Here is a 27,350-nt window from a genome sequence, read left to right as displayed (position 1 = left end):
GCAAAACAGAGAAAGGCAACCAACAGGCTTGGCAGGGAATTCTCTCCCGAGACCTGCCGGCCTGGCTTCGTCTCGCTCAAACATCCCAGATCCGGAGACCTTGACCGCCCTCCCCGCCCCCACTCTCCAGGGGTGGGGTCCTGGATATTTGGCGAGGCTGGAAAGGGGCCTCCTTTCCCAATTCCAGAGCCACTGTAGCCTCTCGCCCTCCCACAGATAGTGGCACTTCTGATCGCTTCCTCTAGGCTAGGCACTGTTGTATGAAAGTGTTTTACATACATACATTAACTCAAGGAGGGGTTACTGTGACCATTTTATACACGAGGAAACCCAGGCATAGAGGTCAAGTTACTCTCCTATTCTCATTCAATAAGTGGCAGCAGCCCAACACCAGGGCTTTAAATTATGTTGCATTTGCCTTCTCGGAGAACTCAAGATCGGAAAGGGCAAGATCTTTCATTGTGGTGGCGGGTTACCTTGATGGAAAGCTGTTTTGATATGGAAGTAATGGGTCATCCCCAATTGATAGCCCAATGGGTATCATAAAGGGGTGTACCTTGAGGGAATTCTAAACTTACGGGGATCACTCCCCACATAAGCAAGCCGTTTATTGGTAAGCGGTTGCCCTTCGTAAAAACATCAAGATCTGGGAAGAAAACTCGTTTCTTAAGGGAGTCTTGGTGAGCTGGCTGCCCTGAGTGAAAATATGGGAGCAGAAACCATTGCCATGGAGTGCTGTTATAATAGTGCCAAGTTCATTCTTGCAGATTGAAGTGGGGAGATTCGGCAAGGCACACCGACCCGCCTTGTCGGACAGAGCTCGGGGAAATCCCTGGTGCGGCGCCTTCTGGGGCTGAGGGGGCCTTCCCGACCAGTCCCGTGAGCTGGGTGGCTGCGGGCGGCTCTGGCACGGTTGCAGCCTCCCGCTCGCCCGTGACTCACTCGCAAGGGGCGGGGGAGGGGGCCTTCCTGGAAGCCGTGACGAGGAGGCTCAGCCCGGACGCCAGGGTTCCTCTCCTGTAACCAGGGCTTCAGTCGCCTGTAAACAGAGCCTCGAGGACAACGGGAAAAGGGGGGAAAGGCGGGGTGCCTGGCACCCGTCTCCCGGTTGGGCTCCAAATCCCTGTGCCGCTAGTAGGACGAAGGCAGCAGGAAAACGGGAGGTGGGGTGCACCTGGGGTCCCCGGAGTCCGGCTTGGCGCCAGCCTCGATCTGGGAGGAGGGATTCCAGTTTCGATTCCCTGGAGACAGGGAACATTTCCCATCCCTGAGTCAGGCTGACCCCCTCCCCTCTCCCATCTGCTGAGTCATCGGCCCAAGAGCCTGGACGCTTTGGATTGGGCGACTCTTGAAGAGGCTGGAAGGGGGTTGGGGGGGCTTTGCACCGGAAAGGACCGACCCCGAAACCCGGACGGGTGGGACCCAGGAGACCGGGCCTCGATCCCTCCTTGCTCAGATCTAGGGGTCCAGGTCTCCAAGCCACCTCTGGCTTAGACCCAGGAGAGCCGACCTCCAGTCCCTCCTAGGTTAGACCCTAAAGTCCGAACCCCCAGCCCCTCCTCCCTCCGATTTAGGAGGCCAGCTCTCCACCCACCTCCCACCCTATCCTGGCCTCAGACGTCCCAGCCCAGGAGGAAATTCAGGGCAGGACTCCTCCCCACGCCCCACGTAGCCGGCGGGAAAATCCGTGGCCCCAGCGGCGGCCGGGAATCCCCTCTGGAATGACGGTGGGGAAGGGGATGGCCGGGGTCCCCGGCGGGGTGCAGGGGGCAACTCCTGGGCGGGCAGGAGCTGGGGGAAAGGGGCGGAAACCAGAGAAGCTAAAAATACAACGAGCACTTCCGGCCTAGGGGGAGGGGAACGGAGCGCAGTTTCCAGAAAAACAAGCGGGGACGGGAAATGCGGGGGTGTGAGAGCCGGGGCTAGTGCGCGGGCGAGCGGGGGCCGTGTACTCGCGGCGGCACGTGTGCCCAGGCCGAGTGTGCGCCTGGTGTGATTGGGCGTGAGCGGGTGCGGCCGGCTTTGTGCAACTGCGTGGGCCTGAGAAAGAGAGAGAGAGAGAGAGAGAGAGAGAGAGAGAGAGAGAGAGAGAGAGAGAGAGAGAGAGAGAGAGAGAGAGAGAGAGAGAGAGAGAGAGAGAGAGAGAGAGAGTTTGTGTGTGTATATGTGTGTCGTATATTGTGTGAAGTATGCGCTGCAGGTGCGAAGGTGTGTGCCCTGGCGTGACTGGGTTAAGACCTGGGGTACCTGGGTATGCCATTGCACCAATAGGTGTGGGACACGAGCGGGCCCACTTCCCTGTGTGAGGGCTGTGTATTTTCAATCCCACTTGACATGGCTGTGAATAAATTGTGTGAAACCGCTTGGGCCTGTGACTGATTTATACTGTTTTTACTTTAACCATCTCTGGGTGTGGGAGTGTGTACTCAACCTTGTCTTTGAGGTGGTGTTGGTGTGACTTACAAACCCAACCTGCAGGTCTCTTGTACCTCTGAACCACTGTGGGATCTGGAGTGACTAAGTGTGTGTAACTCCGTGAGAGCCTGGTGAGGGTATGACTGACTGCCCTCTGCTGCGATGAGGATCTGCATACACACGTCCAAGTTGAGTATGTATAAGCATCTGTGAGACTATTGGCAGTTGCGGCTGTGTACAGGCCCCTGCAGTTCATGTGTGTAGTGAATAGTGTTCTTATGTGTCTGTGTCCTTATTTGGGGGTGTCACTGAGAACATACGAGGCCAGCATCTGGTGGTTCCTCTGTGGCCCAGTCACAAGGTAGTGAAACTGGTGAACTTTGGTTCCTGACGTCTACAGCTGGCGCATGACGGGGAGGTTGTGGGCGCACTCTCCACTCCATGTCTCTGCCAGCCTGTATGGGCAGAGCAGACACACACAGGCGCACATACTGGCACCTGGGAAACCTTATCTCTCCCAGCCAAGGCTGCTTTTGATAATGTTGAGCTGAGGGCATGGCTGAGTCAGCCAGTGATGGGCAAAGTCTGCGATGGGGTAAGAGATAGCAGGTTAAGTAGTGGTTAGAGTGCTGTTTGTGTATTCACATGGATTGTTCCTTTAGTCTGATGTGGGTTTGTCACTGGGACTGAGAGCCTGGGGACACCATGATAATAGGATGGTGGGTTATGCTATTCTCTGCTGGGGTGGGGTCTTGTATGTGCTTGTGTCCCCCAAAACAGTTTGCTGTGTGGCAGTGCATCTCATGTACACCCTTCCCTGGAGAGTGTGGTCGTGCAACAGGCTGTACGTTGCCCTCTGGGTCAAATAACCTAGTGAAGATCTAAACCAAGGGCCTCCATAACCTGCCTGGACATCTGTCCCTGCCTCTTCACTGTGGTCCAGGACTCCACGTTATTCCATAAACACACTGTCACTTTCCAGCCTCAGGGCCTTTGCACTTGCCATTCCCGTCCTGGAACGCTCTTTTCCCCAATGTCCACATTATTCTCTCTCCAAGTCTGCTTTCTCATCGAGGCCTTCATGTCATGTCAAGGATTTTAAAAGTTAAAAAAACCCACAAATCTTGGTATATTTAACAAATAACAAATACATGTAACATCTATTTACAGACCATAATGAATACCCATGAACCACTACCCAACCTAAGCTCTAACTTTCTCAATAAAGTAACATAATTCTCCACACAAGTCTTGCATGTTAGATTCCTAAGTACCTTTGTTATTTTTTTCTATTAAAAGTCTCCACTTCTGATCCCACTTTTCTACTTTAGTTTTCTTCTTGGAACTTCCGATATACTGTTGACCCTTGAACAACTAGGTTTTGAACTGGGCAGGTCCACTTACATGTGGATTTTTTTTTTCAATAAATACTGTAAATGTAGTTTTCCTTATTATTTTCTTAGTAAGTTTCTTGACACTTCTCAACTGCTATGTACCCTCAGGCTGGAAGCTGGTGGGCTGTGCTGGGGAAGGTGCCTTTTTGGTTGTACACAGATAATTGCATCATGTTAGGTGGGAATGACTTTGTTTTTGTATTTATTTGGAGATTAACTATGGGTGAGGATGAGCATGGGTGCCAAATTGACAAGGACTAGATTATAATGGTCAGTGCTTTTTTTTTTTTTTTTTTAATTTAGGAACAGTGTGTTTCTCCAGGGCCCATCAGCTTCAAGTAGTCGTCCTTCAATCTAGTGGAGAGCACAGCTCAGCTCCAAGTCCAGTTGCATTTTCAGTCTTTAATTGCAAGGGCTGCAGTCCACCATCCCATGTGGGAATTGAACCGGTAACCCTCTTGTTGAGAGCTGGCGCTCTAACCAACTGAGCCATCCGGCCGCCCCTAATGGTCAGTTTTAAGTGTCAACTTGGCGAGGCTACAATATCCAGTTATTCAAAGTCTATTCTAGATGATGCTGTGAAGATACTTTGTAGATATGACTGAAGTCCATTATCAGTTGACTTTAAGTAAAGGAGATGATCCGACATCTGGGGGGGTCAGGTGAAGGGGCTGCTTCAGTCAAATAAATGGACAGAGCGGTGGCTTCCCTGAGGAAGGAATTCTACCTGTGGACAGCAGCTTCAGCTAGTGCCCCAGTCTGCTGCCCTCCCTAAGGGCCTGCCCTATGTGCCTGGCACGTCAAGGAGAAAGGGAAGGAACCTCCTGGGATATATGTGTGCATGCACACGTACACACACACACCGGCTGGCCATTTCCCGGGACTTCAGTGTGGGGACTTGGGCTTTGGGTGAATCACCAGGTTTACCTGATTCTGGGGTTTCCTTGCAGATGTGGGGGCCAGGACAGGAGGCCTCTGGGCAGTGACATGGGAACCAGGGCACAGAAGGTGTTGGGTGGGGCAGTCCCCAACCAGCCTGAGTCACTTGAGCCTTTCACACCCCACCAGCTGAGCCTGGGCTGGGAGCTCCACCCTGCACTTGCCCAGGCCTGAAGGCCGTGGCTGAGCTCCCCGAAGCTTGCTGTCAGAGAAGTGGGGAGCCTGGTGGGGCACTCCCTCTCCAGAGCCCCCTCCCCAAGGCCTGCTTCCCGGAGGAGCTGGGGCTCAGGCGCCTGGGTTCTTCCCCAGGACTGATGATTCACACTTTCTGGGGCCTTTTCACTTCTCCTTTGGGGCTAAAAATATAGGGACCCAAGCATCCAGCTGGGCCAGGCTTCAGCACGGATTGCACAATGCCCTTAGTTGGGGTGCTGCTGACGCAGGCCCAGGCCCGGGTATGGGTTGGGGCTGAAGTGCTCCCTGATCAGTAGTGCTGAAGTCAGGTCTTAGACCCCTCCACTTCCCTTTTCCTAGACCAAGGACACCGGAGGCTGGGCTGAAATGGGAGGTGCTAAGGATCCTGGGCTTGGCTGTAACCCCTGGAAATGAAGGTCCCTCTCCAGGTAACCCAGGGGTTCTGGCTCCCAGAATCTGGCCTCCTTCACAGACAGAGTCCCAGTGAGGAGCTGGGGGCAGAACACAGCGGCACAGGGGGACTGGGAGAGAGATGGTCAGCGACAGGGAGACACAGGACCACAGAGCAGAGACAGACATAGGGACAAAAAGAGACTGAATGAGAGACAATAGACACACGCAGCAGACACACAAAGGCAGGCAGGCGAGGTAGAAAAAAGGACAGACACAGAGATCATGCTTAAATTGGGACAGAATCAAGTAAGGATAGAGGGAGAGGGCCCAGTGAGGGCTTCACATCCAGGCCAGGTAGGGGACGCGCCCCTCAGGTCATCATCAGGCACAGTCCAAGGTCCACACTTGGAGGGAGAGCAGGCAGCCAGCTGAGGCAAGGCCCCGCCCCGTGCGCGCTCTGCTGGCCTCTGCTGCCCCCTGCTGGCTTCGCCCCAGTACTCAGGCGGGAAGAAAAGTCAGAGACAAGGCTGCTTTGAGGCCACTCTTCATTCCCTCCCTTTCCCTCTCCCCCACAGCCTGGCCCATTCCCAGCCCTGCCAGCTCACAGGGCACCCCCAGGGCCCGTAGGTGGTGCAGGAGTCTTGCCCGTGACTTTGTTGGCACAGTCCAGCAGAGCGGTGTGAATGTCCTTGGCACAGGCAATCTGGGCTTTGATGACTGCCAGGTACTGTGGGTAGGGTAGGCTGTCAGGCTGCACTGCGTCAGGCTTGGTAGCTGTGGGCACCAGCGTTGGAGAGTGCTTGGCACTGTCGCAACTCTGTGACAGGCACTCATGTGCCAAGCGCTGTGGATGGGCAGGCAAGGTGCAACATCAGCTTCACTCTGGGTACTCCCAACCCCGCCCCAAAGACCAGCCTGGGGTGGCCTGCTGGGTCCCTGGACTGCTGGTCTGGGGGTCAGATCCTAGGCCTGCTAAACACTTGTTGGGTGAGCTCAGGTGAGCAGCCGCGCCCCTCTGAGCCTGTTTTCCTCCTTTGGAAAATGAGTTTAATAACTATCTTTGCAACTCATAAGGTGAGAATGGTGAGAACAGGGTGTGGGACAGACACAGGTTCTGGCACATCACTTAAGTGCTAACGAATGAGTGTTAGCTACTATGATTGTGACTGTCCTAACCCCAGGCTTGGTATTGGCAGTGGCTTCTCTGATGACATCTGCTCCCAGTTTTCCTCCTACTTCTTTGGTTGCTCCTTGTAGGTACTTAAATGCAGCAACTCCCACATCCCATCTCCTCCTTTAATTCTCAAGTCCTCTGGCGCTGTCTCATTCCCGTATATCACTGAGTACCCACCTCTGCACTGACGACGGCACATCTGTGTCCCCAGCCTCCCCTTATATTCCAGAGCTCTCACACTCCCCCCACCCCCAATGGCTCCTCTTTCTAGGTCCCTGTCTTAGGGAGGGCACTACCATTCCAACTAGAGCCCTGGGACTCATCCTGGAGGCTCCTCCTCTTGCAACCTGTCAGTTCCCATGGCCTCTGAGTTTCTCTCCCATCGGCCCTTCCGCACTTCCTCAGGGCCTTGTCCTGGTGGAGCCTCGCCCATTGAATCCTGCCCTGGCGGCCCTCTTGGGTTCCTAGCTTCCACTCTTGGCCCCTTTAATCCACCCCTCATTTGGCAGCCAGAGTCATATTCCTAAAAAAGCAATGGGTCCACGTTCTTCCCTGCTTGAAACTCTGGATGGCTCCCCAGCACCCTCAGGACTATATTTAAACTTCAGCAAGCCCCAATCCGAACTACACCTTAGCCAGACTGAATTTCATGATGTTCCTAAAGGGCACTTAAAGCAGAAGCTGTTCCTTCTGGCTGGAATGCCTTTCTACCACTATCAGGCTTCTCGAATTCTGTTTCTTCAAAACCCAGTTCAAAATAATGATGGCAATGATAATACTGCGGAAACATTTGCCATGTGCCCAGTACCATGTTAAGTACTTTACATTCATGATCTTGCTGAGTGTTTCCCGAAAATCCATTTTCCAAAGGAGGAACCCTCGGCTCAGATGTAGAGGTTGGTGGTCCATCTGATTCCAGAGGCTCTTAGCCACTTGCCCTCCTTTGGATTCCTGCCCCACCTCCAGTTTTGTTCCTGCCTCAGCTCAGATGTGTTCTCCACCAGTAGCCTTCCCTGAGTCACTCTCTACCTATCCCTAGCCCAGGCAGGGTCAGGTGCCTTCTCTGGGCTTCCACAGCCCCCTGAGCTTCCCTCATTTCAATCCTGACTTCTTTAGCCGTGTTCCCAATCCCCTATCCCAGCCCTGATCTCTAAGGCCTGGGCTTCTCCATCACAGCTCTGAGCACTCTGAGGCCTCAATGATGGGCACGTGTGTCACCCCACTGGACTAGAAGCTCTGAGTGGGTAAAGATCAGGGCAACACTGTGTCCCCAGCTTCAGATGAAGTACAGGTCTGGCCCTCAGGAGGTGCCAGTGTGTGTGTGTGTTAACTGGCTGAATAAGGGTTCCTAAAGACCCAGGGATTGAGGCAAGATTGTGATCACCCAGTGTCTAGGAGGCCCCTTACCAGGCAGAGCTCCAGCTGGTCACAGAGTGCGTAGAACTCCTCCAGACACTTGTCAAAGCGCTGTATGGGTCCATCACTGCTCTTTCTATAGTCCATGAGAAGGAGACTGAGAAACGGATTTTCAATCTCTGGGACATCTACCCAACTAAGTAACCATGAGGAAACCAGGTATAGGCCCAGGAGCCCCGCGGCAGGGCCTATGGAATTGTTAATAGTAGAAGAGGCAAAAAGAGCAAGGCCCTACGGAGCCCGGCTTGAAAATAGGAGGAAAGGAGGCGGGTGGGCGGGGCTTGGGGGATGAGTTTCTAAGATGGGGTGGAGATAGGGGTACATCTTAGGATATGGGACTATACTCACTGTCCGTTGTCAATATTAGTGTTCTGAATCAAGTTCTGGGCTGCAACCTTCATCAAAGTCTAGTTTTAAAAATAAAGGTGAGAAATGGAGAAACAGAAGGAGAGACTTTTGGTAGTCTACACTCTTCCTTAAGATTTAATCAATCTCAGGCCTCTTCACTTGACACCGTCTGTCACTCCAGAGTAACTCCCGTTTCCATTCCTCTATAGCAATAATCACCCGTATTTTCCCAGGGGCCCGTTTTCATCTGGGGTTCTCGCCAATGACCTCCCGGACACATCTTAGAGCCCTCACCCACCAATCACAAGCAGAATCTCTGTACAAGCCATCCTTTCTCAGGCATTAAGGACCAGAGCTCGGTTTCTCCTTTAAACTCCCTCCCACTTGAATCCCGGCCAATCCCAGGCTCAACATCCGCGCTGCTCCCACTAGGACCAACTCTCACTCCTTTTCCCTGCCTAACGCTTCTTTTGCCCGCTCCCAGCCTAAACAGCCCCTCCGCCCACCCCCTTTAAGTCAGACAGCCAAACCCCGCTTGCTTCTTGAAGCTCCCGGCCAAATCACCTGAAGACTCTCCTTTAGCTGAGGGATGAGCATCTTATAGCGTTGCACGGGATCGAAGTCCTGTTGTTGTTGCTGCAAAAGCCCGCTCTGGGCAGGCCCCACCAGTTGTGTCGGTGGTTGCGGCTGCTGCTGGCTACCCGGGCCACCAGCCGAACCTGGGCCAGACACACCAGCAGCTGAGGATGCCGCTGAAGCCTGCTGCTGGGACGCAGCCATCTTTCTCCCTTAGCGCGCCGGAAGTGCGTTATAAGCGTGTCTCTCCGGTTTTCTTTACAGCGTCTTCGTCTCTAGGCCTTGTTTGCTTGTTAGCTCCGCCTCTCAAACACTTCAGCCAATGGAAGGAAAGGCACTCCATTCTCCAACACCAGACTGTCAAATCCGACGTCCAGTCTGACCCTTACTCAGCCGCTGGCCAATCCGGGTGTGGGTTTAATCTGGACTCTATTTCCCAGAAGGCCTCGCAGCTTGAGGCGACCAGACTGAGCCTCACTGTCTTGGCGGCAGTTGGTGGACCTGCAGCTGCGAGTTTGCGGCTGCGCGTTTACCTGAGAACTCTTCTCATCAACCCACCGGGCTAACCCCGCGGACAGGGGCGCCAACCCGAGCGCTGCGTGGGATTTCGTGTCCGCCGAAGTCTGCACGCTTCACCTTGTCTTTCTGCGGCTCAGCGGAATCCAGTCGGACTGCAATCGTCTCGTCGCCATGGCGCCCACCATCCAGACCCAGGCCCAGCGGGAGGATGGCCACAGGTAGGCTTCACACCTCTTGGCTGTACCGCTTTCCTCTAGGTCTGTCCAGGTTTCAAGGAGGCCGGGATTAGGCTCGGGTGTCTACCTATAACGTCACTAGCCCCCCAGGTCTGCCCGTGACGTCACGGAGCGCTCACGTTTGAGGAAGGCAGGTGAGTTCCTTCAGGGATGGGATGTTGCCTCCCAGCCATGGAGTTCGGGGATTAAGCTCTTGGAGACTTTTCATAAGGGATTGAGCTCTTATTCCTCCAGTCAAGCGTCTGGAGACCCCCTTTTCCAAAAACAGTTGAGTACGTGGTTCTTTTGATTACACTTGAAGACACCCTTTTCAAAAGGGATTGAGCATTTTCTCTAAAAGGAATTGAACACTTGGTTCCCTCCATTAAAGCACTTGGTGCACCCATACCGAAAGGATGAGCATTTGTCATCCCCTTCTTAAAAGTTTGGAGAAGCCCCGTTCACTCTCCTGTCGGTCTCCTTCTCTTCATCGTTTACCGATGTCTCTCTCTTACCCACCAGGCCCAATTCCCACCGGACTCTGCCTGAGAGGTGAGCCCCCTTATATTTTCCTAGGAGGGGTGGTCCGGGGTGGGGGCAGGGAGCAGAGGTGGGGCAGCAGGGGCCGGTTTCCACCCCCCACCAATATTATCAGCGTATTTTATGATTACAAACCCCCCAACCCCCTCCCCTTTGGCAACCATTAGCTTGTTCTCTTTATCTGGGGGTCTGTTTCTATTTTGTTTGTTTTGTCTTAAGATTCCATATATAAGTGAAATCATGCATGTTATGTTGTCTTTCTCTGTCTAACGTATTTCACTTAAAATAATCTGTGGGTCCACCCATAGATGTTCCAAATGGTAACATTTCATTCTTTTTTTATTGATGAATAATGTTCAATTTTACACACACATCTTCTTTATTCATTCATATATTGATGGACATCGATCCAGGTTGCTTCCATATCTTGGCTATTGACTAGTAATGCTGCAGTGAATATAGGGGTGTATAGATCTTTTATTTTTTTGAGGAATCGCCATACTGTTTTCCATAGTGGTTGCACTAATTTACAATCCCAACAGTGTATAAAGGTTCCCTTTTCTCCACAACCGCACCATCACTTGTTATTTGTTGATTTTTTTTTTTAAAGGAAAGCACATTCTTTTTTAAATTTTTTTAAAGTTTCTTTTAAAAATAAATTTTATTGGGGAACAGTGTGTTTCCCCAGGGCCCATCAGCTCCAGGTAGTTGTTCTTCAGTTTAGTTGTGGAGGGTGCAGCTCAGTTCCAAGTCCAGTCATGGTCTTCAATCATTAGGTGCAGGGGGCACAGCCCAGCATCCCATGCAGGAATCGAACCTGTAACCTTATTGTTGAGAGCTCGCCCGCCAACCAACTGAGCCATCAGCCGCCCCTCTGGAAGTTCAGCGGAGGCTCGCTGTCTTCAGTCTAGTTGTGGAGGGCACAGCTCACTAGCCCATGTGGGAATCAAAACAGTAACCCTGTTTTTCAGAGCTTGGGCTCTAACCAACTGAGCCATCCAGCCGCCCATTTGTTGATTTTTTTGATGATAGCCATTCTGACAGGTGATAACTCATTGTGGTTTTAATTTGCATTTCCCTGATGATTAGTGATGCTGAGGCTTTTTTCGTGTCTGTTGGCCACCTGTGTGTCTTTGAAGAAATGTCTGTTCAGATCCTCTGCCCATTTTTTAATTGGATTGTTTGGGGTTTTTTTGGTGTTAGGTTATATGAGTTCCTTACATATTTTGGATATTGACACCTTATCAACTGTATCATTTGCAAATATCTTCTCCCATTCAGTAGGTTGTCTTTTTGTTTTGTTGATGATTTCCTTCACTGCACAAAAACTTTTCAGTTTGATGTAGTCCCATTTATTGTTTCTTTTGCCCTTGCCTGGGGAGACATACAAAAAAAAAAAAATACTGCTAAGAGCGATGTCAGAGATTTTACTGCCTATTTTTCTTCTGAGAGTTTTATGGTTTCAGGTCTTACGTTTAAGTTTTTAATCCATTTTGAGTTTATTTTTGTATATGGTGTAAGACATTGGTCCAATTGAATTTTTTGCATATATCTGTCCAGTTTTCCCAACACCACTTATCGAAGAGACTATCTTTACCTTATTGTACTTCCCTGCATCCTTTATTTTAGATTAACTGACCATAAAGTATAGTATTCTTTAAAGGATTCTTTGTATTTCTGTGGTGTTGGTTGTAACTTTTCTTTCATTTATGATTTTATTTATTTCGGCTCTCTTTTTTTCCTTGAAGAGTTTGGTTTAAGGTTTGTCAATTTTGTTTATCTTTTCAAATAAATGGCTCTTAGTTTTATTGCTCTTTTCTATTTTAAAAAATTTCTATTTCACTTATTTCCACTCTGATCCTATTTTCTTCCTTCTATTTACTTAGGGTTTTGTTTTTTATTTTTCTAGTTCCTTTAAGTATAGACTTAAGATTGTTTATTTGGGATTTTTGTTGTTTCTTGAGGTAGGCTTGTATAACTGTGAACTTTCCTTAGAACTGCTTTTGCTGCATCCTGTAAATTTTGAAAAGTTGTGTTTTCATTTTCATTTCTTTCAAGATAGTTTTAATTTCTTGTTTGATCCATTTGGTAGCATGCTGTTTAGTCTTCATATATTTGTGTGTTTTTTCCAGTTTTCTTCCTGTAATTTCTAGTTTTATGCTATTGTGGTAGGAAAAGATGCTTGATATGATTTCAGTCTTATTGAATTTGAGGCTTGTTTTGTGGCCTACTGTGTAACTAGTCTGGAGAATGTTCCATATGCATTTCAAAAAAAAATGTGTGTTCTGCAGCTTTTGGATGAAATGTTCTGTAATTATCTATTAAGCCTATCTGGTCTAATGTAATATTTAAGGCTATTATTTTCCTTATTAATTTTCTGTCTGGATGGATTTATCCATTGATGTGAGTGGGGTATTAAAATCCCCTATTATTGTATTACTGTGGATTTCTCCCTTTATGTATTTCTCTCTTTATGTATTGCTTTCTCCCTTTATTTCTCCCTTTATGTATTGCTTTACATATTTAGGTGCTCCTATGTTGGGTGCATAGATATTTACGATTGCTATATTCGCTTCTTGGATTGACCCCTTTATAATGATGTAATGTCCTTCTTTGTTTTTTACGTTTTTTGTTTTAGTCTATTTTGAAGTCTGATATGAGTATTGCTATTCCACCTTTGTTTTAATTTCTATTCTCATGGAATATCTGTTTCCATTCCTTCTTTCCATCTGTATATGTCTTTAAATTTGAAGTGAGTCTCTTGTAAGCAGCCTAGGTCATGTAAGTAGATGGGTCATGTTTTTTTTGTTTTGTTTTGTTTTTTTTAAAGATTTTTTTGGGAAGGGGAACAGTGTGTATTTCCAGGACTTTATTGGGGAACAGTGTGTTTTTCCCAGGACCCATCAGCTCCAAGTCAAGTTGTTGTCCTTCAATCTTAGTTGTGGAGGGCGCAGCTCAGCTCTAAGTCCAGTCACCATCCTATGCGGGAGTCGAACTGGCAACCTTGCTAACAGCACGCACTCTAACCAGCTGAGCCATCCGGCCACCCCTCGGCTGCTCAGCTCAAGTTGTTGTCTTCAATCTAGTTGTGGAGGGCACAGCTCACTGGCCCATGTGGGAATCGAACCGGCAACCCTGTTGCTCAGAGCTTGTGCTCTAACCAACTGAGCCATCCAGTCGCCTCTGGGTCATGTTTTTTAATCCATTCAGCCACCCTATGTCTTTTTATTGGAGCATTTTATTGATTTACATTTAAAGTAATTATTGTTAAGTATGTACGTATTGCTATTCTGTTGTTTTGGTTGTTTTTGTTAGTCTCTGTTCCTTTCTTCTCGTGGTTTCCTGGTTTTTAATATTTTGTTGGGGTTCCTTTCTCTTTATTCTTTGTATATATTTTGTAGGTTTTTGGTTTATGGTTACCATGAGGTTTATGGATACCATTAGCAGTCTGTTTATGTTATCATGTTTTCAGTCTTTTTGTGTTGTGTATATATCCTCACTCCTTACTGTAGTTTGATACTTTTTTCTTTTGACCTTCATAGTAGCTTTTTAAATGAGCCATTGTGTTCCTAGATCTGGAGTGGTCTGCCGAGTCAAGTACTGCAATAGCCTCCCTGACATCCCCTTCGACCCCAAGTTCATCACCTACCCCTTTGACCAGAACAGGTGAGACTAAGTTTGGGGATTGGAAACAACTCAGTACGAGCTCCTTGAGGATAAGGATTGTTTCTCTTGTTGACTGCTCTCCCCTCAGGGCCTAGAACAGTACCTAGGTTACTATAGTAGTAGATGCCTGATAAATGTTTGTTAATGAAGAAGCAGTGTCCAAGTCTCTTCCCACTGGAGAGCCAGTGTTCTGACTCCAACATGGGGGACACTCCGCTCTGAGCTCCTCCAGAGAAATTTAGGCTCTGTGAAGCAGGGATGTGAGGGGCAGAGCTGGAATCAGCAAACCATAACGGGCATGTGTCCCCACCCAGGTTTGTCCAGTACAAAGCGACTTCCTTGGAAAAACAGCACAAACATGACCTCCTGACTGAGCCAGACCTGGGGGTTACCATTGACCTCATCAACCCCGACACCTACCGCATTGACCCCAGTGGTAGGTAGGGAGGCAGGGAGGGCCTGCTATTGGCCAGCAAAGGCCAGGCCTGGGCCTCCCTCATGGTCCTCTTGCATCTTGCTCTTCTCTAGTACTCCTAGATCCAGCTGATGAGAAGCTTCTGGAAGAGGAGATTCAGGCCCCCACTAGCTCCAAGAGGTGAGGGGGTGGTGAGTGGGGACTGGGGACTGGCTCCAGTGGGAGCAGGGCAGTGGGGTCCTAAGTGCCTGATCCTCCACCCCAGGTCGCAGCAGCACGCGAAGGTGGTGCCATGGATGAGGAAGACAGAGTACATCTCCACCGAGTTCAACCGTTACGGTATCTCCAACGAGAAGCCTGAGGTCAAGTAAGTCGTGGAGGGAAGGGAGGGAAGGTGGAAATTTCAGGTATGCTCAGTGGCCCCTAAAGGCTTTTCTCTTGACCCCTAGGATTGGGGTTTCTGTGAAACAGCAGTTCACTGAGGAAGAAATATACAAAGACAGGGATAGCCAGATCACAGCCATTGAGAAGACTTTTGAGGATGCCCAAAAATCGGTGATTGAGGGACTGGGATGGGGGAGGCCGACAAAGGACAAAGGGGTGGCTCCAGAGCTCTTCATCGTCCTCCTCACCGTTTTTGCCCCCGCCAGATCTCCCAGCATTACAGCAAGCCCCGAGTGACACCGGTGGAGGTCATGCCTGTCTTCCCCGACTTTAAGGTCAGATGTGGGACAGCAGGCAAAGGGGATGGACAGCCTGCCATCTCTGCCTGTCTCAGTCTGACCTGTGCCCTCCACCCCCCAGATGTGGATCAATCCATGCGCTCAGGTCATCTTTGACTCAGACCCAGCCCCCAAGGACACAAGTGGTACAGCTGCTTTGGAGATGATGTCTCAGGCCATGATCAGGTAAAGTGGCCCTGCTGCCCGCCGTGGCCTGCTCCTCATTACCCTTTATCCTCACTCATCACTCCTCCTCTTCCCCCAACCAGGGGCATGATGGATGAGGAAGGGAACCAGTTTGTGGCCTACTTCCTGCCTGTGGAAGAGACGCTGAAAAAACGAAAGCGGGACCAGGAGGAGGAAATGGACTATGCCCCGGATGATGTGTGCGTGGCTGGGGTTACGCTTTGGGGATTGAGAAGTATGTCTCCCTTTCTCCCTCATATGGAAGAAACGGGCCTAACCCTGTCCCCTCCCCCGCAGGTATGACTACAAGATTGCTCGGGAGTATAACTGGAATGTGAAGAACAAGGCTAGCAAGGGCTACGAGGAAAACTACTTCTTCATTTTCCGAGAGGGGGATGGAGTTTACTACAATGAGCTGGAGACCAGGTACTCAGCACACTCCTACCTCCGATTAGCCTCGGCCTGTGCTTCAGGGTCAAGATCCTGGGGTACGCCACCTTGGAGGTCATTTATACCTAAGGAATTGTCATACACATTTGTAAGCAAGAGCAGCAGAAGCCTTGTTTTAACACGAGAACCCAGAGAGAAAATCTTTATGTAACGCTGGAGATATTTAGAGCTTTTGTGTAGGGTCGATAGCCAAGTCTCCGATATTAAGAAACTTCATGTAAAAGTAAACATAGCCAAAGTATGGGGTCATACACGTTAGCATATTTTAAACAAAACCCTGGATACACACGTTTGAAAATGTGACTTTTTCCCTGAAGGCTAAAAGTTTACTGATGGCTGGAGCCTTTGGTATAAGGGTTGGGGGAAAAAAGGGTGAACCTTGAATTTCTACTTAAAGCAGAGATTACAAATTCTGATCCTATAAACAAGGCTAGGCAGGAAATGTAAAAAAAGGCACAGTGGGCTGGTGGGATCTGGGTGACTTAGAGCTCTTGACAGCCTCCAAGGGGGTGCCATGACCCAGCCCAACAAAAGGCTCCAACCCATTGCTGATATGCTGTAGGAGAGAAAAAGGCCCAGTGGGGCCGTAGATTCTTATTTTCCAAAAGCCAGAAATCTAGATTTTTGTGTTTTTAGGTGTTGGTAATTAATTCTCATTAAAATCCCTCCCCATGCGTGTGTATACACACTTTATAAAGTGCAGAGCATCCAAGCTGGTATCCTGGGAGCTATCATCCTTCCCTTCCCCTGCCCCAAAGCAGAATTTGGTTTCCCTTATTCAATCTGTATTTATTCTGGTCTGTTCTGGACTAAGAACCAAGTCAGACCAGATCCCTCACTGGGGGTTTTTAACCGCACCTTCCACATCCCTCCCCCAACTTGCCCACTTCAGGGTCCGCCTGAGTAAGCGCCGGGCCAAGGCTGGGGTTCATTCGGGTACCAATGCCCTGCTTGTGGTCAAACACCGCGACATGAACGAGAAGGAATTAGAAGCTCAGGTAACAAGCACCGCTGGCCCAGGGCACCCATGGGGAGTGTGGTGGTGGGTGAGGAGGGGAACAGAAGCCTGATAGACTGAATACACTCTTCTTTCCCTCCATCCTGCTGCTTCCAGGAGGCACGGAAAGCCCAGCTGGAGAACCATGAACCCGAGGAGGAGGAGGAAGAGGAGATGGAGACAGAAGAGAAAGAAGTTGGGGGCTCAGGTAAAGCTGCAGAAGCCAAACCCCGGGAGCCTCAGGAGGGTGGGAAACTGGGTTTCACTTCTCCCTGTTCCCTCAGATGAGGAGCGAGAGAAAGGCAGCAGCAGTGAGAAGGAAGGCAGCGAGGACGAGCGCTCCGGCAGTGAGAGTGAACGGGAAGAGGGTGACAGGGATGAGGCAAGTGACAAGAGTGGCAGCGGCGAGGACGAGAGCAGTGAGGATGAGGCGCGTGCCGCCAGGGACAAAGAGGAGATCTTCGGCAGCGATGCAGATTCGGAGGACGCCGACTCTGAGGATGAGGACAGAGGGCGGGCCCACGGCAGTGACAATGACTCTGAGAGCGGCAGTGAGGGTGCTGGCCAGCGGAGCGCCAGCCGCAGCCCGAGCCGCAGCCCCAGCCCCAGCCCGAGCCGCAGCGCCAGCCCCTTCCCCAGCGGCAGCGAGCACTCAGCCCAGGAGGATGGCAGTGAAGTGGCACCTTCTGATTCCAGTGACGCCGACAGTGACAGTGACTGAGTCCCAGGACCTTCAGGGCTGGCGCAGCTGCGATCGTTCTGTGATCATTATGCGCAGGAAGGCACTTTCCCAGTGGTCCGTTTGTGAGCCTTTTACTTTTGTTTCCCTGCCTCCCTCCAAACCTTTGCTACTAATAAAGCCACTTCTCTATTTCCCTCCCCAGGCCTATGGTCTCCTTCTGCTGACATCTCCCCGCTCCCATCCCGCCCTTCCCCGTACCCCTTCCCCCAGGCACTTGGTGGCCTCCACTTAAGGCATAAGAAGCAAAGTCCACAAAGGCAGGACCATTAGGTTTTCAATGAAATGTAGCATAACAAAGGTCAGAATCGTGTTTTTTTTTTCGTTGTTGTTTTTTTTCCAAAATAAGCCCAGACCATTAAACAAGTGAAACTCCAACAAATAAGTCTTCTCCAACAGCGAGAAAAACTGTACAGTTACTCAAAGCTGATCTGCCAGTGGGGCTGGGGATAGAAAGGAGGGTGAAATCATGGCGGAGGGGCCGGTGGGGGCACTGGAGCGGGAGCGGGTCAGGGTCCTGCCCATCAGAGTGGGGCCGCCTGCGTCCTGCACACTCTGCTGTCAGGTGGAAGGAGGGGGGCAGCTCTTGCCTCCCACTGTGTTGGGGGGGGATTGTCCCTTACCACCTCCCAGTGCCAGGAAGAGCCAGCTCACTCTGATGGCTAGTGAACAAGATGGGACTGGCTGGGAGGAGGAGGGTCCTGTAAGAGGGACACCCTGCTGATTCCAAACAAGGCGGCCCCTGTCTGTCCCACTTCCCGGGGCTCGTGGGAGAGGGACTGGAGAAGCCCTGGGAGTTTGAGGGGAATGAGCAAAGGCACAGAAACATGGAGGGGCCGGGGTGGGGGACTTGCATAGGTTGATGAGTGTGCAAGAGGTACATAAATAAACCTGACACCCCACCCAGCCCGGCACTGGGAGAGGAGGTGGGGACCTGGAGCAGGTCCCCAGGGCTACACCACCCCCTGGTTTCCTCCCCCTCCCTGGGCTCAGCTGAGGGAGGTCCAGACCAGGAGGGCGGGGGTAAGAAGGTCAAGGGAATGGGTGGAGAGTGCAGGGAGGGCGGTGGTTTTCATTTTTTTTTTTTTTGGTTTTTTTTTTTCCCAACATTTTGTATCTTTAATAACATACACAATGGTTACCAGCCATATTCATAACAAAAGTTATTCATAAAATGTATCTAAAAATAACATTTTTTTTCCTTTTCGGTGTGAAAAGCTTGAGAATGTCCCAGTGGGGAGGGTGAGGGAGAAGAGGGGATTGGAATAGGGCACCCTGGCTTCCCCACAACCTGAACCCCTAAATTCCCTCCCTCCGCCTGAGCCCCAGCACAGCCCCACAGTAGGAATAGGGACCAGAGGGTCTGTATGACTCTGGGGCTGGGACGAATCTCTGGGTTATGATATAGTGTTCCACTTAATGAGGTCATGACATAATGGGGGGTGGGGGGAGGTTGAAAGAAAAGGGGGTGGGGAAAGAAACCAAAAACCAAACAATCCCCTTTCCCTTATTCCTCACCCCCAAGTCTTTTAGCAACTAGACCTGGGAGTGGAGAAGGGTGTATGTTGGTGGTGGGGGAAGGGGACGTTAAGGCAACAGACTTCCTGACCTCACTGGCTGCCCTGGCTCTCCACCTTCAGCCTCTGCACGTGGGGAGCCAGGGCTCTGGGGGAGTGGGGAAGGGCTAGGGGGTTTGGAGGAGGGGGCTCTGCCCCTCTCCCCTCGTAAAATTCAGGCTCCCCCTGCCACTTTCTTGGCTCAGAGAGAGGCCTGGGGATTCTAAAAATGAGAGGGAATGATCAGAGAAAAACCGTTAAGAACTATATAAATATGTATCTTAAATAGGCCTAAGAAATTAATTGTAGAGAACCTCTGATAAACAGGGCAAAGGAGGTGAGTGCGAGGAAAGCGGCTCCTGTCCTCAGGGAATGATGGGCATGGGGAAGGGGAAGAAGGTGGCAAGGAGAGGCTCCTCTCCTCACCTGCCTTCTTAGCGCCTCTCAAACAACATCCAGGAGAGCAGGTTATCTGTCCCGCTTGTCTCTCCCCAAACGTCACCTGGTTCTGGGCAGGCCCCAGAAGATAGTGGGTCAGTGAGTCTTTGAGGGAGGCTGCTCCCTTGGGAGGGGCAGGTGACGGGTGGTCTGGAGGAGGCGGGGGTGGGATGGGGCCAGGAGAGAGATGAGGGAAGGAGAGGGCAGGCAGGCTGGCCAGTCCCTGCCCCCTTCATTCTGGCTGCCCCCTACCTCCCCGGGCCTCAGCAGAGATCCCTCAATGGGCCTGGGAATGAGCAAGGCATGTGCCCATGTTAAACAAAAGTTAAAAGGGTGAGAGAGTAGAAAAATATTAGAATGTATAGCTGAGCCAGCCCACCCTCTCGCTGTCGCGGAGAAGCCCATTGGGGGTCGGCCCCCGCCCGCCGCCCGGGGAGCCTATGGGTGCGCTGGGCTGTGGGTCCCGTCAGATGGTGGAGGTTTTGTCTGTCCCATCTGTGGTAAGAAAGGGAGGGAGGAAGATCAGGAGCTAGCAGGAGGCTCGAGAAAAGGTGCTCAGGTAGCCTGTCATCCCAGTCAGGCCCTCCCTGGAGTCCGGCCTCCCCTAGGGACCCCTCAGGATGACTCTGAGTTGCTCAGTTCAGAGGTGGAGACGCTGCTGGGTAGGTGGGAGCTGGGTCAGGGAAAGAGGAAATGCTCACCACCCAAGGCGTGTTCTGTCATGCTCAGACACAGAGACTCCAGAGTGGGATTGATCTCCAGGTCAGGCCCAGGGACCGGGCAGTCTGGGTGGGAGAGAGGAGAAAGGAGAGAGGAGGTGAAGAGCAGAGCCGGGAAGACAAAGGATGGGACGGGTGGGCACTGGGGAGAGGCTGAGGGGCGAGTGTGAACAGGAGGGAGGCAGAGAGAGCACGAGACACATGTACACACTCGGATGGGAGGTGTGACAGGGCAGAGATGCAGGACAAAGACAGGCCTGGGTATGTCACAAAGCAGGCAGAAGCGACAACGTCAAGGGCAGAGGCTTGGCAGCACAGAGAAACCCTGACCTGGAGACAGAGGAAGCGACGTGAAGCGGAGGGAGCTTCCTGGAGCCACACACAGGCTGGGACTATTGTGGACACACACTGCATGTTGCCTTGGGCACAGTCTGGGCATCTGCTGGGGGTGCTGGGCTCCCCCGTGCTGCCTGACGGGTGACCTGCTCTGTACTTGGTGTAGAAGCTTAATTAGAAATCTTGCCATCCCCACTTGGACTTGCTCCTCTGGGCAGGATTCGCTCTGGGCAGGCCAGGCAGCCAGGGCAAATCAGGACAGCAGCCACGGGGCTTGTCCTCAAACCGCCTCTCCAAGGGCCTCCTGTTCCGGAGTCTGGGCAACAGCCCACCTCCCTGGGCAGACGGACACCCGCCCTGCACTGCTGGAACCCTTCCTGGGCTCCTCACTCCTGTCCAGAGGAAGTCTGAGTTTTCACCTGGGTTTCAAAGACCCTGCTGCCATCTTCAGCTTCAGCTCTCGTCACAACCCCTCTGAACTCTGAGCTCAGACCATGTCAGACCACCTAACTGTCTCTCCTTAACAAAAAATGTTTACACCTGGGGCAAGTCACCTTTTTGAGTCTCAGATTCATCATTAATCCTATGGGAATAACATCAGTGCTCTCGCACGTGCCGTTGGGAGAGTTTGCTACGACAGTTCAGGAAAGCTGCCCGACACACAGCCTGGCACACGGCATTCAGGTCCAAAGAACCGTTCTTCCTTTGCTCCCGCAGTCTGTCCATCCAGTCTTTTAACACCATTTACAGATGCCTGCACATGCCCAGCTCCGTGCTCGGATGAGCACGACGGATGCGGTCTCCTGCCTTCAACGTGCGGCAGTCCACACAATCTCATTAGCTAAGAAGCCCTAATAGCTAGGCAGTTTCACATGACAAGCTTAGGGTCACCTGCATAGTAAGCTCTCTCCAGAGGCAGCCCATTCCAGACTGGCCTCATCTGCCTCTGCAGCCTTGGTGCCCAACAGTGGGCCTGCCACAGAGCAGAGGAGCTTACCCCCAGTCGCTGAGCAAGGTAGGCCTAGTGCTTCTCTACCCTGCCTTCCGTCCTCTTTGCCCTCATTCTGATCTCCCATCTCTAGGCTGGTCTGTGAACAGAGGGAAAACAGCCCTCGAACCTCCAACACCCTTTAGAGTAAAACCTGATCTCAGAGCTGAAGTCTAAGGGTTGCTGCCTGGTTACCCGGCTTCTGGAAGAATGCCAGTGGACTGATAAGTGGGACTCCCCTCCATAGAAACCTCGCTGCTTTGACTCTCTCATCCCCTCAACTCCTTCCAAAGAGATGGTGATAGAGACCAAAAGAGATACTAAGATTATGACACAGGAGGGAGAGAGGTGAACATGCAGGGGTGGAAGTAAGAGGTGAGAGAAGATACTGTGTTTCCCTGAAAATAAGACCGGGTCTTATATTAAGGTTTGCTCCAAAAGATGCATGAGGGCTTATGTTCAGGGGACGTCATCCTGAACAATCATGCTAGGGCTTATTTTCTGGTTAGGTCTTATTTTCGGGGAACCACGGTAGAGAAAGGAAGGCAAGACCTGAGACAGAAAATTGAAATGGGGGTAAGGAAGAGTACAGAAAAATCCCATGATGCAGGGAGAGTGGTGGGAAGTAGGGTAGAGGTGCTGGAGCGTACGAGACCCAGAAGAGAAGGGCAAGGCCAGCCACGTGTTGTGGAGGCAGGATCCCAGGGGTTGAGGCACTTTACCTGGAGGGAACATGAGAATGGCCTGGGGCGACGAGTGGACTGGGAGCGAGTGGGTGCGCTGCACAGAGCTGCGGCTCTGGCTGGGCATGCTGTTGCTGCCTCCGGGGTTGGCAAACCACAAGTTCTGCAAAGGGCATGGGAAGAGAAAGAAAGTCAGTGACTGGGGCAGAGGCCCAGGCCCCGGAGTGGTGGAGCTGGCAAAGGAGCCCCCACCCCTCTAAGCCAGGCACAGATGCAAAGACACGGACACACACATCCCAGGCACCACCACCCCAACTCCAAAAGCACCAGCCACTCACCTGTCGGCCCTGGCCCCCAAGGCTGGGACTGGTGAGGGCATGTCGGGGGGAGATGCCCCCAATGCCCGAGGGGCTCAGAAGGCCCATCCTGCCAGGCGGGAGGGCCCGGGGAGGCATTGGGAACTGCCGCTGGGTCCGCCGGGCCACCCCCATCCCCACAGAGCCAGCTATGGGGAGTGAGTTGGAGCCAAACGCCCAGCTGCGAGAGAGCAGAAGGCAGGGCGTCAGTGTAGGTAGACAGGGCCTATGTGTCTGCCCCTTCCTTACCACCCCCCACAATCCCAATGGGTCGGACACAACACAGACCTGCTCTGAGCAAGGATTCCCTGTCCAAGTCCCTGCATCACACATTCTGTCTCCTGCTCAAGGGCACCCCTAAGCTGGAGATGGGGAATGTTCCCCACGTCCACGCAAAGCAGTTCTCCTAACTTCAATACTCAGGTGTGATAGTTCTGCTCTTTGTTTGGGGTGAGAGGGGACCTCAGAGCCCTCTGCACACAGGTGAGGAGAACAAGGGACAGGCAAGGGGCCTGCCATCAGGACATGAGCTGGTTTTGCCAGCTCAGCACCTTATTCTAGCGGTAAGAACACCCTGATTTTCTTCTGGGGAGTCTTCACTGGGTGAAGTGTGTAAGTTACCCAGTGACTGAAGGAGTATCACTGGATTCCCAGCTCAGAATACAATCACCCCTCTAAGCACTAACTGTGCCCCAGCCAGGGCCTAGGGAGGGAAGGCCCGCTCGCCCTGAGCGCCCACCTACCCTTTCTGCTGCCGGTAGTTCTGCATCTCTAGTGCTGCTTTGCGTGGGAAGGTCCGGAGGAGCTTCAGCACTTGCTGTTTCCAGGACAGCAGCCGTTTTTTCTGCGTCTCCGTGAAAGCCTAGAATTAGAGAAGTAAAACAGAAAGTGGGTGCTTCTTTCAGATTTACCTTCTGTTCATTCGCTCAAATGTTTATCGATGGCCTGCTCTGTGCCAGGCAATGCTGGATCGCAGAGGTGACCTGTGCACATGGAGCTTACAATTTAGCTGGGAAGAAGATACACACGTGATCATAACTGTGATGAGTGTTGTGAGGGAGAAGCACAGGAGACACAAGAAACCCCATCTAGTATGAAGACGGGTGAAGCTGTCCTTGAACAGAGAGCTGAGGGGCCAGCAGGAGGTAAGCGGACTTGTTCCCGAGAGAAGGAATATGTACAAAGGCTCCGAGGAGAGCTCAGGGCATCCACTGAACCCAACACTGGTGAGATAAAGGCTGGAGAAGCGGCAGGAGCCAGCCAGGCAGGGCCCTGTTGGCCACACAAAGAATATTGGTTCTGCGAGAGAAGTGGTTGCCTTTCCCTTCTTGGCAGGTCTAGAGAAGGCCTCACCTCATGAGTCAGGCACTTTTCGATGAGCTGGAGGTAACTGGTGATGTTCTCCTCGTCTGGTCGGGACACCAGCAGCTGGGTGCACACTGGGGAACACGGGAAAGGGGGGGAGGTTAGCCCCCAGTGTGCCCTCTGCCGCAGAAGGAGGGACAGGCAACTCAGCTGGTCGAGTACTAGCCATGTGCCAAGCATGGTACCTGGCTTATCATGAAGATACACAAAATGCCCACCATAGTGCACTGGCATAAGGCAGATATGAAGTCAATGTGGGCATTTTAGCCTTAGGAACCTGAGGCTCAGAGAGGCTGATTCACTTGCCCCAGGTCACACAGCCTAAAGGATCTAGACCCAAGTATAAAATCTGTTATGCCGTGCTGTCTCAGGAAAGGCTGAGCCCTTAAGAGCTTCACCATACCCACCCTGTGGGCTTCAGTCCCCCCGAGAGAACCAATGGATTGCCTGTATTTGTTCACCCTGTACTGGATGCAGTTTCCACTGACATATGTCCTGTCTTCTCAGGCTGAAGAGCTTTCAGGGTAAGGGCTGTCTCCCACCACCAGTCCTGACACACCTGAGGTCAGGGCCCTTGCCACCCTCAGTCTCAATTACTCTTTGCCATGTTCTAGTCCCCAGGGTGCTTTAAAAAGCTCTGCGTCCACCGTTTAACTTGCATTTGACCCCTAATGCCTAGGTCCACTTGGCTCCCGGCCCCAGAACTTCCTGCTGGGCCTCGGGTGGTCTCACCTTTGCCCATCACCCGTGTAAACTGGCTGGGGATGTCCCCATCCGCGACGGGAGCCGGAGCTGGCTCACTGCCATCAGAGGGAGCTGGGGCTGGTGGAGGGGGGCAGCTCTCTGCAGCTGGGGGATCCTTGGCCTCAGTGCCCTTGTCTGTGCCGGGGTGCGCCAGCGGGGGCTCGGCACCTGGCTGCAATGGCTCCCCTTGTCCCCCATCCTTGGCAGTAGGGGCAGCGGCGGCGGCGGCCACGGTGGCCTGGAGGACACTGTAGGCCTTGATGGGGGTGATGATGATCTGCTGCAGCTCCTGCAGAGCGTTCCGCAGGTTCCCTCCTTCCAGCACGTCCTGGGGGCGAGAACACGGCTGGAGCCACAGGCCGAACCCACGTCTCCATGGAATGGCTACACACATGGGGTCACACAGGGCTTGGAGGGGGCGAGTGGACTCTGGGTTCAGCACACAGAGAAGAAGGTAAGGCACCACAAGCCGACACACACATTCCCTTTCCCCTTTCAAGATGGGGCTCCGACGAGCTCAGGAGAAGGTGGGCTAATGCTGGAGCCTTAAGGTCCTCCCCAGGAGGGAACCAGACTCAGACCCAGAGATCTGGACTAAGGCCCTGAGGCTGGCGAAACCAGAAGGCCAGCGGTAGGGAAGGGCAAAGAGAATGCAAATCCAGGCAGGTACAAAAGGAGGGTGAGGAGGTAAGAACGCAAATGGAAAGTGAGACCGTACACACAAGGAGACATTCTACTCGACCAGAAAGACCAGTCAGAAGTGGAAAAGCAAAGGAGAGAGTCAACTGACAGAGTTTGGAAACACACAGCGGGACAGACAGAAGGGAGCCTTTTAACCACAGGCAAGTGCGTGATCCGATGTGCACTTGGTCCCCAGAGCCTAGGGCTGGGGCAGTCCCAAGGGGAGGCCACAGGGCGGCAAGAATGACCCAGAGCCTTCGTCTTCTGGTACCGCTGGGCAGCCAGCTGACCTTGGTGATGAAGATACCAGGTCCTCACCTTCTCCAGGGACTTGAGGACGCTCTGCCTCTCACGCAGCTTCTGGATGCTCAGGGCTATCTTGTGGCGGGCACCTTTGGTGACATTCTGTAGTAGGGCAGAAGGGGACAAGAAGCTGGAAATGGAAGGTAGAGGTACTTGGGGTGCCCCAACAAGGCCCAAAGAGACGGAGCAGTGTCAGGTCCCAAGGGTACTGTCAAAATGGTGCCGCCACCCGCCCTACTGGTCCCCTCAGCTTTACCTGAGACTCCAGATGCTGCTCAGTTAGCGTCATCATCTCCTCGTAGCTCATCTGTGAGAAGAGGGCTGCGTACTTGTGTAAGCGGAGGCTCTTGAGCCACGAGGGCACATCTGTAGAAAAGGAGGGAGGGCAGAGGTTCTGTCACTTACCTCTGTGTCCCGGCTTTCTGGTCAGACTGGAGAGTCTGAGGGCAAGGACTTCTCCCCCATCGGACTGGGCTCAGTGGGGGAAGTCTCTGCTCAGTCTGAGCCCTGAGGACAGGGATTGTCTACTCCCCTCCGAGTTTTACCCTTCTCTCGAAGGTGGGGGGACAGGGGAAGTGGGGGATGGGACAGGTCAGGCGGCAGCCAGAAGCTCTCTCCTGTCCTCTAAGCTCTGCAGAAATCTCTGGAGGGTCCTAGTGTTGCCCTCCCGTTGTACCTTTCATGCCACTGCCATCCTCCTGGAAAGTGTTTCGGCTGGAGCCCTGCTCCTCCGTCTGCTCACTGCCAGAGGAGGCCACGCTGCTCTGGGGCGAGAGGGGTGCGTGGTCGGGCGTGGTGAAAGCGGCTCGGGCCCCAAGCTCCTCTGGACTCGGCCACTCACCAGGGGCCTGAGGGCTCGTGGGAATGAGTGACATGGAGCGTTTCAGCGGGCTGGGGTGGATTTGGCAGGGGAGACCTGGCCAGAGGGGGAGAGAGGCAAGAGGTCAGGCGCAGGGATCTGACCACAGGAGACCATGCCCCCCAGTCAGTGCCATGGATGGCAGCTCAGCCCCAGAATCCGACAGGGAGAAGGGACCCTAGGGTCTGAGGGGAACTTCCAGATACTGTTCTTTCCCTCTCCCCCCACCCCCCCAGCCCATCAGTAAGCTGTCAGCCACTTCTCCGAACCTCTCCACTTCCTCTGCTGGCACCTGGTCTGAGGGCAATGGTGCCCCTCATTGAAATTACTGCCTCCTAACCGGTTTCTTGCCTTTCCTCTTGCCTCCTAAAGTCTATTCACCTCACAGCAGCCGCAGTGATCCTTCTAAAAACGCAAATCTGAGCAAGTCAGTCCCTGCTTAAATCCCACCTGTGGCTTCCTTTCACGCTGAGAATAAAATTCAAACTCTTCCACACACTCTCTTCCACGGCTCTGCTCATCGCTGACTCTCATCTCCCACAACTCACCCTTTGGTTCAAGCCTTTGCCTCCCACCCCATTTGTTCCTGGAACATTCAAGCTCGTTCCAGCCTCAGGACTTTGGCACTTGCTTGTTCTTCTAGTCCTGATCTTAGCTGTTGGCTCCCTCAGCTCTCGTCTCAGCAAGCGTCACGGTCACCTCTTCCATGGCCTTCCCTGAACCCTCCCTCTGAAGTAGCTGTCCCCATCAGTCCTGGGTACTCTATCATATTACTGTCTTATCTTTCTTACATTTATCACCACCTGAAATGATCGTATCTAGTTGTTTGTTTACTTGCTTATTAACTATACGCCCCTGCTACAATGAAAGATCTGTGATAGCAGGGACCTGTCCTGTCTCAGACATCATTAACCCTCAGGAATTACAGTAGGGCCGGGAGCAGAGGAGTTTCTTCAGCAGTACTTGTAAAGTAAACGAAGGAGGTACATAAACTCCTTCCTTAACATCTCTGTCTTTGGGCTT

The 27,350-nt window shown here is 52.2% G+C and overlaps 3 protein-coding genes across 4 annotated transcripts in view; 1 reads left to right on the top strand and 2 right to left on the bottom strand.

Annotated features, from left to right (window-relative positions):
• Positions 1 to 4,692: 4,692 nt before the first annotated feature.
• MED29 (mediator complex subunit 29) lies at positions 4,693 to 9,179 on the bottom strand. Of its 2 annotated transcripts, none has more exons than XM_033127387.1 (4): positions 8,839 to 9,179; positions 8,275 to 8,333; positions 7,918 to 8,002; positions 4,693 to 6,110 (listed from the first exon to the last, which is right to left on the bottom strand). In XM_033127387.1, the coding sequence occupies exons 1-4, from the start codon at positions 9,052 to 9,054 to the stop codon at positions 5,835 to 5,837; spliced, it is 636 nt and encodes a 211-aa protein (XP_032983278.1). In that variant the 5' UTR covers positions 9,055 to 9,179; the 3' UTR covers positions 4,693 to 5,834. The 2 variants fall into 2 exon arrangements, with proteins under 2 accessions (XP_032983278.1, XP_032983277.1); XM_033127386.1 differs by having other exon boundaries at positions 4,707 to 6,180; positions 8,839 to 9,078.
• A 245-nt stretch (positions 9,180 to 9,424) lies between these two features.
• Positions 9,425 to 18,427, top strand: PAF1 (PAF1 homolog, Paf1/RNA polymerase II complex component). The gene is made up of 14 exons (XM_033127385.1): positions 9,425 to 9,587; positions 10,107 to 10,136; positions 13,698 to 13,790; positions 14,105 to 14,226; positions 14,319 to 14,385; positions 14,471 to 14,572; positions 14,655 to 14,760; positions 14,856 to 14,924; positions 15,010 to 15,113; positions 15,197 to 15,313; positions 15,411 to 15,539; positions 16,456 to 16,561; positions 16,678 to 16,768; positions 16,845 to 18,427. Exons 1-14 carry the CDS (start codon positions 9,541 to 9,543, stop codon positions 17,279 to 17,281), a joined length of 1,620 nt encoding a protein of 539 aa, XP_032983276.1. The 5' UTR covers positions 9,425 to 9,540; the 3' UTR covers positions 17,282 to 18,427.
• A 690-nt stretch (positions 18,428 to 19,117) lies between these two features.
• The window catches only part of SAMD4B (sterile alpha motif domain containing 4B), a 34,687-nt gene continuing 26,454 nt past the window's right edge, over positions 19,118 to 27,350 (bottom strand). Inside the window, exons 4-13 of the mRNA XM_033127383.1 lie at positions 26,145 to 26,384; positions 25,725 to 25,834; positions 25,484 to 25,570; positions 24,473 to 24,812; positions 23,729 to 23,814; positions 23,119 to 23,237; positions 22,358 to 22,556; positions 22,059 to 22,182; positions 19,995 to 20,078; positions 19,118 to 19,788 (exon numbers count right to left, since the gene is read on the bottom strand). Coding sequence (XP_032983274.1) covers positions 19,760 to 19,788; positions 19,995 to 20,078; positions 22,059 to 22,182; positions 22,358 to 22,556; positions 23,119 to 23,237; positions 23,729 to 23,814; positions 24,473 to 24,812; positions 25,484 to 25,570; positions 25,725 to 25,834; positions 26,145 to 26,384 — 1,418 coding nt within the window. The 3' untranslated portion in view covers positions 19,118 to 19,759. The remainder of the gene's footprint in view (positions 19,789 to 19,994; positions 20,079 to 22,058; positions 22,183 to 22,357; positions 22,557 to 23,118; positions 23,238 to 23,728; positions 23,815 to 24,472; positions 24,813 to 25,483; positions 25,571 to 25,724; positions 25,835 to 26,144; positions 26,385 to 27,350) is intronic.

The sequence above is a fragment of the Rhinolophus ferrumequinum genome, chromosome 15, assembly GCF_004115265.2.
Source record: "Rhinolophus ferrumequinum isolate MPI-CBG mRhiFer1 chromosome 15, mRhiFer1_v1.p, whole genome shotgun sequence".
Taxonomy (NCBI): Eukaryota; Metazoa; Chordata; class Mammalia; order Chiroptera; family Rhinolophidae; genus Rhinolophus; species Rhinolophus ferrumequinum.
The sequence above is the reverse complement of the archived record's forward strand: the minus strand, read 5'-3'. Positions and strand labels throughout refer to the sequence as shown.

Bases quoted from the DNA above. Each gene is read 5' to 3' on its own strand.
- PAF1 (XM_033127385.1), top strand. From the start codon at position 9,541: ATGGCGCCCACCATCCAGACCCAGGCCCAGCGGGAGGATGGCCACAG. The intron at 14,761-14,855 runs GTGATTGAGGGA...TGCCCCCGCCAG, and splicing joins TTGAGGATGCCCAAAAATCG to ATCTCCCAGCATTACAGCAA. The intron at 15,114-15,196 runs GTAAAGTGGCCC...TCCCCCAACCAG, and splicing joins ATGTCTCAGGCCATGATCAG to GGGCATGATGGATGAGGAAG.
- MED29 (XM_033127387.1), bottom strand. From the start codon at position 9,054: ATGGCTGCGTCCCAGCAGCAGGCTTCAGCGGCATCCTCAGCTGCTGGT. The intron at 8,003-8,274 runs GTGAGTATAGTC...CATGGACTATAG, and splicing joins ACTAATATTGACAACGGACA to AAAGAGCAGTGATGGACCCA. The intron at 6,111-7,917 runs GTAAGGGGCCTC...TGGTGCCCACAG, and splicing joins ACCAGCTGGAGCTCTGCCTG to CTACCAAGCCTGACGCAGTG.